The sequence below is a fragment of the Nycticebus coucang genome, chromosome 14, assembly GCF_027406575.1.
Source record: "Nycticebus coucang isolate mNycCou1 chromosome 14, mNycCou1.pri, whole genome shotgun sequence".
NCBI lineage: Eukaryota > Metazoa > Chordata > Mammalia > Primates > Lorisidae > Nycticebus > Nycticebus coucang.
Window position 1 is genome coordinate 4,873,604 of NC_069793.1, and position 12,073 is coordinate 4,885,676.

General features: G+C 40.2%; 1 protein-coding gene across 8 annotated transcripts in view; it reads left to right on the plus strand.

Annotated features, from left to right (window-relative positions):
- The window catches only part of PPP6R3 (protein phosphatase 6 regulatory subunit 3), a 146,473-nt gene that overhangs the window by 79,794 nt on the left and 54,606 nt on the right, over positions 1 to 12,073 (plus strand). For all 8 annotated transcript variants that reach the window (XM_053561210.1, XM_053561216.1, XM_053561217.1 and 5 more), the window contains 4 exons: positions 481 to 618; positions 2,665 to 2,730; positions 5,172 to 5,284; positions 9,923 to 10,036. In XM_053561210.1, coding sequence (XP_053417185.1) covers positions 481 to 618; positions 2,665 to 2,730; positions 5,172 to 5,284; positions 9,923 to 10,036 — 431 coding nt within the window. The remainder of the gene's footprint in view (positions 1 to 480; positions 619 to 2,664; positions 2,731 to 5,171; positions 5,285 to 9,922; positions 10,037 to 12,073) is intronic.

Here is a 12,073-nt window from a genome sequence, read left to right on the forward strand (position 1 = left end):
CACAGGCGCTGCCTGAAGCAGAATTCTTTGTTTTGAATGTTATTTTCACTCTTACTTGCTAGAGTATAATTAGGATTTTTGAATATTGCGCATTTAGTCCAAAATCTAGTGGATTTTTTTTATGTCTATAAACTATAAAATGGCTTATCCTTTTGCTCTTTACAGGCAAATTAAAATTTTGATCCCTGTTCTTGGAGAATTAACAATGAAAGTAAATAGAGGTTAAAGGTTCTACTACATTCTGTTTGTATTAGGGGACAGGTGTTGATTGGGGAGTTTTCTCCAGCTGGGGTTTTTGAATACTGTGCCTGTGAGCCAGGCTTTCCAGTGTGACATCTCATTGCTAATGCAGCCTTTGCCATTCCTCACCCTGAAGTAGTGGTGGGATATTGGAGGGAAGAGAGGGGCAGGATTAAAACATCCTGAAGTTTATAATTCCCAAATTGCTTGTATTTCAGTTTTTGATTTGTTCTCCTCTAGATTGTGGATTTCTTAAAGAAGAAACGTGATTTTGTAGACCTTATTATAAAGCATATAGGAACTTCGGCTATCATGGATTTGTTGCTCAGGCTTCTGACATGTATTGAACCTCCACAGCCCAGGCAAGATGTGCTGAATGTGAGTAGAATTCTGATCTGTCACTGACTGGGTTGGGGAGCTGGCCTGTGAGCCCCACACTGCTGTGTGCTGGGAGGGGTTCCCTGGGGTTACTGTTGGTAGTAGAGGGTTGTCTGTGGTGATGGGGAAGAAAGGTTGTTCCAAAATAGGAAGTGATTAAGATTTTACAAGAGTAGGATTTCAGCTGTGAACATCCCCAGTTGTGTGGAATGTTTTGTTGTAAGAGGTTTTTTCCCTCTTTGCTGGTTGTTTTTTTGTAGGTATAGTGAGGCAGAATGAATGTGTTGAGGGTTTGTCTTAAAGCTGAGTCTGGTAGAGCAGAAACAAGAAGGCCAGGAGCTCTCAATCTCACCTGAGTATGCTGGGGAAATTTTTTTTCCTGCAGGGATGGCCACACTCTACAATGCTGACTTTGAAAGTCAGGATGGAGAGGTGTCTGCATTTCCAGGGATTTGGGCTTCAGAAGTACCTCTCTTCTCATGGTGCCTAGGAGCTTGGGATAGGGAGGAGAACGGAGTTTACTCTGAAAAGGACATGCTTTAAATTTTAGATAAAAGGTGATTTTTAGGATATGTGCTTCTTGATGTCTTAGGTGGAATTTGGGTGGGAGGAGAGGAGGGTGTATAACCTGATTCTTGAAAATAAGGTTTCTCCTGTGCTCTCATCTGTGCCCTGTGTTCTTCTCTTCTGTCTCCTTTACCTTCTCTGCCTTCTAGAACCATTCTTCAATCCTTTCTATCTTTAATACTCGCTCTGGAACCTTAGAACTTACTCGTTTCTTTGGCAGTGAGTTTTGTTGAAAATGCTAGCTTTAATTAAAGACCTAAAGGAATATAGGGAGGAGAAGGAGGGCCTGTCAGGTGGTGCCTAGGACAGGATGGGGTCTCCTGAGGTGGGCAGGTGTGCTGGGAGTGCCTTCCTGTGCTGGGGATCTGTCAAAATGACCCAGGCACCACAGTCACTGCGTGTAAACCCGCTGAGTTCACCTTCAGCTGTCCTGGAACTTCCCTGTAGTTAGAGCCCTTAAATTGGGGTGCCCAGTTTTTTCTCAGTATGCTGTGGTGGACATGAATCTTCTCAAAAGAGGTTGAGGTTGGATTATTATAAAGAAGTATGTATTCAGGATGGTTTGCTGGAGTGGATTGATTCATTTGGTCACTTGTGAGCTGAATTTTAGAGCATGTTTCCAAAGGAATAGATGTGTTTCTGGAGAGAGATAGTGATAGGTGGATAATAAAGGCATAGGCTGGGGAAGATTAGTTAGAAACTACAAAGTCTCTTATTTTGCTTTGGGGGGCCATAAATGGGGGAATTAATCCAAGCAAGCTTAGAACACGGGTGCTTAGAATAGGCAGTGGGGGCACAGTAGCTGACTGCACAGTCCACCACACGGGGACTAATGCCCCAGCTGATTTTTTGTTTTTATTCTAATGTCCTTTATATTTTTGTTCACTGCAGCATTTCATACATAGGTTAAAAAGATTGCCATAGTCGTGATAAAGCTCTTTGCCAATACATGACAGGGCAGATAAATATACCACCCCACCCCGTGTTTCTTGCAGTGAGTTTGGTTTTGTAATCTAAAAGTCCCTTTTAGTTCATCCTGTGTTTTTTCTTAACCCAGAGGCTTGCTGCTAAATACTGCTCTTCTCAATCTTTCTGAAGCTCAGAGCGAACATGTTTTTTATAGAAATGATATAAATTCCATCCTTAATCCCCATACTCCCCTTCTTAATATTCCAAGTATAAAACCCTTTAGTACTGAATAGCTGGGAATTACTGCATAGCTAAGGAGCTGATGTTTAGAATTTTAGTATGTGGGTATTGTAATTTGGGGAGTTGTTGGTACTGTCGGCCACTGTTAAAATAATATATTCACTGGCATTTTCCTTGGGCGACTTTTAATTTTCTGTAGTGTTCAAAGTCCAGAGAAACCTGTAACATTCTACTTAAAATGTGATGGATATTTCCAAGTATGTTAATCTTCATTGGGGCTTGAACAAGAGCCACTCATTGCTATGATTACTTCTACAATGTGTTTTACAGTGGTTAAATGAGGAGAAAATTATCCAGAGGCTTGTGGAAATAGTTCATCCATCGCAAGAAGAAGATGTAAGTTCTCTTGTGTGACTGTAAAATAAAACTGTTTATTCGGACACAGAGCTTACTGGTATTAGATGTGAAAATGATCAGAGAAGGCAGCAATAATTTGATATTCTTGAAGTTGCTGGTTTTCCAAACAATATTACATTTTGCTAATACTCAGAAGATTTCCAGAAATGTGCAAAAACAGGCCCTTGTTCTATCACCACCTCCTTTCCAGAGCCGGGACTTCATGATGAACTTGCCTGCCTTTGTTATAAACCTCTTTGTTCAGGCTGCTTTTTTCCTTTATGCCTATCTGTAGCCCAGTTGAGGTGGCCACACCTGTATTCACATTATCTTCTCGGGCTAAAGCTTTGCAGGCAACAGGGTGAGATGTTATTCACCATTGAATAACTTGGTGGTTGTATTGCCCAGCTCTGGCTTTTAAGTTCTGACAGGTTTGGCCTTTGTCCTATGTGCTAATGATTGATTTGGCAATAGGATTGAAACTTAATTTGAAATTTTCAGATAGAGCTGTGTGCTGAGATGACATCTGCCAGTACCTGTGGGTGTGTTTTCCTCTAGGGTAGATCTAAAGTCACCACCACCTAAGAATCAGGCCAAGTTGTGTGAAATTGCCAGTAGTCATCATTTTTATCTATGACATGACTTGACAGTTGCATATGATTCAACCTAGTGTCTGCAAAGGAGTTGGTTTAAGGGGAATTCAGAGTGTGTCAAGGGCCCTGGCGAACCTCTCTTGTAGTCCTCCAGGTTGCAGGTTACATGGGGGAGTTAACACCGTGGGTGGAGTAGTACAAAAGAAGAAGCCTAGAGCCAGGACGGGAATTTTCTCTGGTGGTGGATCTAACCCCTTCTACTCTGGCTCATTCAAAAACTTTTGGTACTTCAACTTTATTAAAGGGGTTGTCATTTCCCCCTCATCCCTCCTTGGAACAGTGAAGCAGGTACACCCTTGCAATATTTGTTACTGTTGCCCGATTTGACTTTCTGAATGTGTCCATTGTACACAGTGGATTGGGTGACAGAGAGTAAAGGAAGGAAAGGAAGGATAAGCCCCCTCCTCCTATTGGTGTGAGAATGCATTTCCTCTGTGGTGAAAGTGCGGGTAGTGTAGGCCGTGGTGCTGTGACAGGAGCGTGACTGGCCCTTTATGTGAATGATGCTTACTTCTCATTATGTTCTTGAGCAGAATTTGTTCTATAGATGAAGAGAAGGATTGCTCAGTGGGACCTGTCTGAAGGACCCGTTGCTAAAGGAGAAGTCCAATTCTGCAGCAAGTGTTTTGAGAAGCAGAAAACAGTGTGGGCATCAGCACCATCTGTACTTGAGTTACAAGAAAGTTAAATTTGCCCTTTTGGACAGTCCTATTGATACTTTTGTTTTGCTATAGTTGTGATAATCAAAATTACACTGACTTTATGTTTATGTTTGTTAAGGAGTTGTTAGGCCCCTGATTCTGATCGGTGTGTATTGCCATCTCTGCTGGAATACTATTGACTGGGAGAACAGTGCTCAGTTCCACAGGACACAGGAATATGACGTGTTTGGTGCTGAGATGTTAGAGCTTTCCTGTAAGGTATCCATTGGTATCTCTCAGAAAGCTGTATTCACTTCCCCCTTTTTTTTTTTTTGGTCTCAAGCTATTGCCCTGGGTAGAGTGTCGTGGCGTCACAGCAACCTCCAACTCCTGGGCTTAAGCGATGCTCTTGCCTCAGCCTCCCGAGTAGCTGGGACTACAGGCGCCCGCCACAATGCCCGGCTATTTTTTGGTGGTAGTTGTCGTTGTTTGGCAGGCCCAGGCTGGCTTCAAACCCACCAGCTCTGGTGTATGTGCCTGGCGCCTTCGCTACTTGAGCTACAGGCGCCACCCTTATTTTATTTTATTAAGCCACAGAAACATGTGCATCTTTCTGTGCTGATGAAAGTATATTTTGGAGATATCAGTTAAATATCCCTTATCTGAAATGTTTGGAACCAGAAGTATTTTAGATTTTACCTGTTTTTGGATTTGGGAATGCTTGTTGTATTTGTACTATACCATTCAGTATCCAGATCAAAAAATCTAAACTGCCCCAGTGATCATTTTCATCGATTGTCCTGTTTCAGATGTTGGTGCATTTTGGATTTCAGATGTTTTGTATTTGGGATGTTTAACCTGTGTGTGTGTGTCTATATATATATTTAAGTATGCAAGGGTAGAAATTTCCTTGTCAGAATTTTGAACACATCTCACAACACTAGTGATTTGTACTATGCAGTTTTGTAAAGCTCCTTAGCCGAACGGGATAAAATACGGTGTTGTTTCTTCCAGACTTTACTTTTTGCTCACTGAAGCTTTTGACCAGCATGAATTTGTTATTTCTTAAGCAATTTTCCTTCCATTTTTTAATACAAATTTAATCTCTAATGCATTTTATAGTTAAAATTGTACTTTTTCCCTTTAGCGACATTCAAATGCATCGCAGTCACTTTGTGAGATTGTTCGCCTGAGCAGAGACCAGATGTTACAAATTCAGAACAGTGCAGAACCAGATCCTTTGCTCGCCACTCTAGAAAAGTATGTTTCAGACTGTTTTTGTTCTTTTTCCATATTGCTGCTATTTGGTGTGTTACCATCGTGAGTGATTGGTAAGTGCTCTGTATTGTGGGATTTATATATCCCTGGAAAATAACCTTGGGTGAGTGAGAAGGTAGGAAAAACTCTCCCTATCTCAATGGAGATCAATAGGTTGAGAAGGTAAATGTTGGAACTTAAGTGTAGACTTTGAACTCTCCAGTTTTCTGTAAACTCCATTGTATAGAGCCACTGTAAGCTGTGATCACTGCTTCCAAAGGTCTTTTGATGAAGAACAGTCTTGTGTATGTACTAAATTGACCCATTTTAGTTACCAGTTTTTATCAGAAGATCTTAGGGTTTACTGTATCTTTGGAGTTAATTGGGGGCAACCTGAACAATTATTTCATGAATAGGTAGAAGACAGCTTGTGGATAAGGTGCTATTTTTTCCTAGATTCATACATTTTCAGGAAGAATGTTTATTGTCAACGTGGGCATGCATTTGATCTGCATTCAAACAGCTGAAAATTATTTTAATAGAGAAAAATCAAGTATTTCCCTACTTTGGCTATGTAATGGAAAGAGTACCCATAGCTGGTAAAACACTGTGTGTAGTGTTTCCTTGGTACGTCTGAGACAGGCAAGGAGCAATTTAGAGACAAGTTAGCTCAGAAACTGTCTTCTGAGAAGTACAGTTGTGTTTTCTCAGTATGTATCATAGAATAGGAAGGAGTTGGTGGGTTCTCTGAAGTAGTAAAACTATAAAAGATTACTGGCTTTTGAATAAAATGGCATTTTACCTGCCTTATTTAGTAATTTTTGGCATCATGTCACATGTACTTTTAAACATACGAGACATCTGACATTCAGATACTAATCGTAGTATTAATTAGATTAAGCTTTGTTAACATTGCCATTTGAGAAGGGTAAAGATGTTGAATGTCAGTGGTTTCATATGGATCATTATAGTGATGTCCACTCGGACTGTAATAAAAGCCATGTGTAACTTTAAATGCTTTTATACAAAGTCTTGGAAATCTATATTTTACACTAGTGCTGGGATTACAGGTATGACCCACAGTGCCCAGTCTGGTTGTGTCTTCAGTCAAATCAGATGAGTTAAATTTTGAGCACCCGGTAGCTGGTGCGGTTAATGGCTCCCTCATTTTAACACAGGATCAGCCTGAATGTCAGCTGCTCATTAGTGACCTCTGAACTCTGTAGTGCCATTATAGCCTTCCACACAACTTTATTTAGACCAAACATGTGACCTCATCATTGGGACTGTGTGTGCACACCCCAGCTTTTTTTTTTTTTTTTTTTCTTTCCCCCTAAAAACAGATAGGTTCTCTTCCTCTGTCAGTCATCTAAGCTGGAGTTCAATGGCTTGGTCATACACTCACTGCAGCCTGCAACTCCTGCCTCAGCCCCTCAGCCTCTTGACTAGCTAGGATTACAGGTGTATGCCACTACATTTGGTTAATTTTTAAATTTTTTTGTTGATATGAGATCTTTGGCTTTAAGCAGTCTTCCTGCCTTGGCCTCCCAAAATTTGGGGATTATAGGCATGAGCCACCACCACACCTCGCCTGTACGAGCTTTTATTTTTCATGTGTCTCTGTCTCTGTCTCTCTCTCTCACACAGGGTTTCAGTCTGTTGCCTGGGCTAGAGTACAGTGGTATCACCATAGCTCACTCACTACAACCTCCTACTCCTGGGCTGACGTGGTCCTCCTACCTCAGCCTCCCAAGTAGCTAAGACTGTAGGCACCTGCCACCACACCTGGATAATTTTTCAATTTTTTTTTTGTGGAGATGGGGTCTTGTGTTGCTCAGGCTTATCTCAAACTCCTAGCCTCAAATAGTCCTTCCACCTTGGCCTCCCAAAGTGCTGGGTTTACAGGTGTGACTCACAGTGCCCAGTCTGGTTGTGTCTTCAGTTAGTCCTGAATCTGGCAGCTAATTTCTAGACTGAAGATAGGTATATGCTCAGTATTTACATGATTAAAGTAATTTTTCCAACTAATAGTTGGAGAAAATTTCTCAAATACATGGATCTGTTGAATCAGTGGCCCTGGGATATCACCAAATAATATCTTTTCCTTCACTTAGCAGGAGAGGCTTACTTTGTAGTAAAGCTTCTTACAGTCCTTTTGAGAATGAGAACCAACCCCTGATATATACAATGACAAAAGATTTCTATGAGTTTAATAACTTGTATTAATCATAATAGCATCTGTATATATTTGATAAATAAGTTAAGCTGATACAGTGGTAATGCATAATAATATATAAATAACTGTAGCTATTTGTAATGCCAAACAACCTACAGGTTGTATACTTTTATACAAACAACACATATATAAATACAAATGTAGGTTAATACTTAAGGAAAAGTTTGAAACAAGCTAAGGATAAAGAAAATGGCACGAAGAATTCTAAGAAAGTAGACTAAAGTGTCAGATAATGAATATCTTAGGAAGAAATTTTGGCCTAAATTGAATGCATTTCATTTAGTGGCTTTAAAAACTTTTTTAAGTTCAAAGACCTTAGAACGAGTGGGATTTGATCCTCTTTGAGCCAGTTAGGTTTATAGAAGTGAGTCTTTTCCTGTGGCTGCCCATATTTAAAAGAAATAAAAGTGAGTCATCTCAAAGGTCCATAAAGAATGTGACTGGCTTCACACATAAAACAACTCATATCATGAACTTCCCTGATGTTTATCCAAAAACTCCTGGGTTTTTAAGTGTGAAAGAATATATTTTCTCTTACATATAAATAAATACCTTTTTATTTAAAGAATGTGAGGCATTCTTTTTTATCCCTTTTGATAAGCTCCTATGTTTTGTTTTATTATTTCTACTGTGGTGACATTTGTATGTGTAAGAATCAGAGTATGGCACAGCTACTGCGTTGTTGCATGTTGACCATCAAGTTTTTGCTGGTTGTTATGTTGTTCTTGTCCATTAGCAGAATTCTTTCATGGATGCAGTACACTTCCAGTTAAATGTAGCCATGAAAAGAGGCTCCAGCCTTTCTCTTCAGGTGTCTGCGTTTATAGAAGTGTGCTATCATTCTTTTTTTTTTTTGCAGTTGTTGTCTGGGGCTGGGTTTGAACCTGCCACCTCCAGCATATGGGGCCGGTGCCCTACTCCTTTGAGCCACGGGCGCCATCCTATGTGCTGTCATTCTTTAATGTGGAAGGGTACTAAGAGTGTACACAGAGAATGTGGACATTCACAGTTGGATGCTCTGTTGGGACCCTCAACTGGGCCCAAGCTACTGTTTGAACAGCATATGTATTTACTGTACATATTTACAGCTGTTTACTATGAAAGGTAGCCTATTCTCCAGAGCTCAGTTCCACATATTTAGTCTGTACACTGCTCTGAGTGACTTTTACAGTACTCCTGGTTCAAGGTCTCCTAAGCAATTAATGCTGTGAGTACTTGAAAACTTCTTCCAAGTTTGAAGAAGGGGACTCTCCGAAGTTGGGTAGATACCAGTTTTACTTCCTTTCCCCCAAAAGTAAGAGACTCCCTCCTACTTTCTACACTAGCTTGGCAAGAGGTGGTTAAGGAGCTGGTGTTCACATGAACATAACTGTGCTTTGGAGTGACTGGCATCTTTGCTGGGTGAGCAACCAGGGATAAGCCAACTGCACGTTGCATTGAGAGAAAGATTGCATTTCTTAACTCACATGGGCTTGGGAAGTTACCGAGATCCTAAGAAACAGGTTTTCCTTGAGATGTGCATATAAATTTAACTAACAGATTACCCTTGTGTTTCATGTTAATTGTAATTTTGCATGTGTATGAGAGATGTATAATAGGAAGAGTGTGCTTTTTGGGCAATAGTGCAGTCAAATCCATTTCATTGCTGCCGTGTTATTTTGGTTTATCAAATTTTAACTGTAGAGTAAAATGATGTTCCCTTTTTCTTATTTTAGATCTTTACTTGCACACTAGTGCCTTTGTAGGAAAATATTTGAGTACTAATTAGCCTTTTGAAAGTTCCCTTCTTTTCTGTGGGAGGTGGTGAGGGGTGCTGAGTCTTATTCCCACCTCCACACATCACCAGCACCACACACCTGGTCTGAGTGGGAGGTGATTTTCAGTCTTGAAATATTTATTGGCTCTGGACAAGTAAGGTCCAAAGAGAAGCGATAACAATCTGTGTGTATGGGAGAGTGAGATTTATAAAAAATAGGATCAATTGCCTACCTTAATAAATTTATAAAAATAAAACCAATATGCCCAAAAGCAGTTGAACACTCATCTTACTTGTGCTGTCATCGTTTTCTTAAAAGTTGTTAATGAAGGGCGGCGCCTGTGGCTCAGTCGGTAAGGCGCCTGCCCCATATACCGAGGGTGATGGGTTCAAACCCGGCCCCGGCAGAACTGCAACCAAAAAATAGCCGGGCGTTGTGGCGGGCGCCTGTAGTCCCAGCTACTTGGAAGGCTGAGGCAAGAGAATCGCTTAAGCCCAGGAGTTGGAGGTTGCTGTGAGCTGTGTGATGCCATGGCACTCTACCCAGGGCCATAAAGTGAGACTCTGTCTCTACAAAAAAAAAAAAGGAAAAGTTGTTAATGAAAAATGATTTCATAATTAGCATTTGACTATTGATTTATTTCCCTAGGCAAGAAATTATAGAGCAGCTTCTATCAAATATTTTTCACAAGGAGAAAAACGAATCAGCCATAGTCAGTGCAATCCAGATCCTGCTGACTTTACTTGAGACACGACGACCAACGTAAGCTTTTCTTTTGTCATAAGAAATCAACCATATTAAGTTAAGTTCTTGGTAGATAAGCTACAATAGCATGCCTTTGACTTTCAGATGCTGAATCTTTTATCTACTATATAATCTATAACCTAGTTTTACATAAATACCATAGATAGTGACTCAGCACCTGTGCTCAATGGTTAGGACTCTGGCCACATACACCAGGGCTGGCGGGTTCAGACCCAGCCGGGGCCTGCTAAACAGCAGTGACAACTACAACAACAAAAAAATAGGCAGGCGTTGTGGCGGGCACCTGTAGTCCCAAGCTACTTGGAAGGCCGAGGCAAGAGAATCGCTTAAGCCAAAGAGTTTGAGGTTGCTGTGAGCTGTGACGCCATGGCACTCTACTGAAGGTGACATAGTAAGACTGTCTCAAACAAAATAAATAAATGAATACTATAGATAGGGATACAGTTGAAAAGTGGTTTGGTGAGCACTGTTGGCAGTATTTAGACTCTACTTATATTTGGGCTTTTGTAGTAGTTTGGAAAAGGCTGCTATTACTATAATGAACTATAACAAATCAAAAAACACATACAATGGCTCAAACCCAGAGAAGCTTATTTCTTGCTCATGAAAACTTAAAATAGGTATTCTAATCAGTGAATAGCTATCCTTGAGATTCAGTAACTCTTCCCCATTTCTTCATTCTTTTTTTATAGATACTTAAACCTTCAGGTTTGTGGGTGTTTTTTTGTTTGTTTGTTTTGTTTGTTTTTGGTTTCACTTTTAAGGATGCTATAGTTCATGAGGCTTTTTGAAAACAGATAGCCAGGTGGCTTGAGCCCTTAAGGAGGATCTTCTTCTCACTGCTTAATAATCAGAAATATAGTTTGCTTTTACCCTGTGTGGTCTTTTGCCCCTGGACCAGCCATTAAATATTTTGTCGTGTTATTCTTTTTTAAGAGACAGGATCTCGTTCTGTCACCCATTGGCTAGAGTACAGTGATGCCATCATACCTCAGTAGAACCTGGGACTCCTGAGCTTAAGCAGTTCTCCCTCCTCAGCCTCCTGCGTAGCTGGGATCGGAGGCGTGTGTCACAACACTCAGTTGATATTTCATGATATTCTGAATAATTTATGTCAATGCTAATTTGCTTATTATTAGGGTTTTCCAACTGATCTTGGAGCATGCAGGTTTAAAGAGGAATGTGTAAATAGGTGTTCCAGAATTGCCTGATTAAGAGGTTGGAATTTTTATTTTCTCCTTCAATATTAGATTCATTCATTAAGCCGGGGAACATGAAGAGGAGGATAGGTAGAGTCTGCTGTCATCATATGAAAACTTGAGCTCTCCATTGTTTTTTAGTTTACATTTAGCAGTGTAATTTTGGTTTCCAGAAAAATAGTGAAGGCAACCTTACCAGCCCCTGCTTCTCAAATTCTTGGTCTCTGTTGATGGTGTGCCGAGGCTTTGGCCAACACTAATGGAGGGCATTGTGGCGGCACTGATTCTAGTGCATTCTAATGTGGGGGATTGTTTGCCTCTACCTGTGTCTTCCCAGGAAAATCATATTTTAAATAATAGAAACAATGAACTATTTGTCAAGCATTACAGCATTCTCTTGCTACTCATGCTACAAGGCCATTGTGCCATCTCTTTGATAATCCTGTGAGGTTTATATAGACTACTCTGAGTTGAGAAATAAATGAAGAAAAAGTATGAATTTTTGCATGTGAAAATGAAAAAAGCACGTGGTTATACAACTTAAATAGCAAACAGAGAAGACAATATAAGAATACAAGAAATAATAGAGGGAACTTGCTGACTACAAGGATATTACCCTCAAACCAGAAAGGTTTACCAAATACTAAGCAAGATTAAATTATTAAGAGTTGGATCCTAGCTGTATCTTGATAAGATTTATGAATCCCAGTGATAAAGAGTAAATTTTGAAAGTATCTGGATAAGAAAAAATGGGCTACTGGGCTATGTGAAGCCAGTGAGATTGCCAGAGATGTTATCTGCAAAGCGTAATAAGAGGTTAGAAGGTATAGAATGA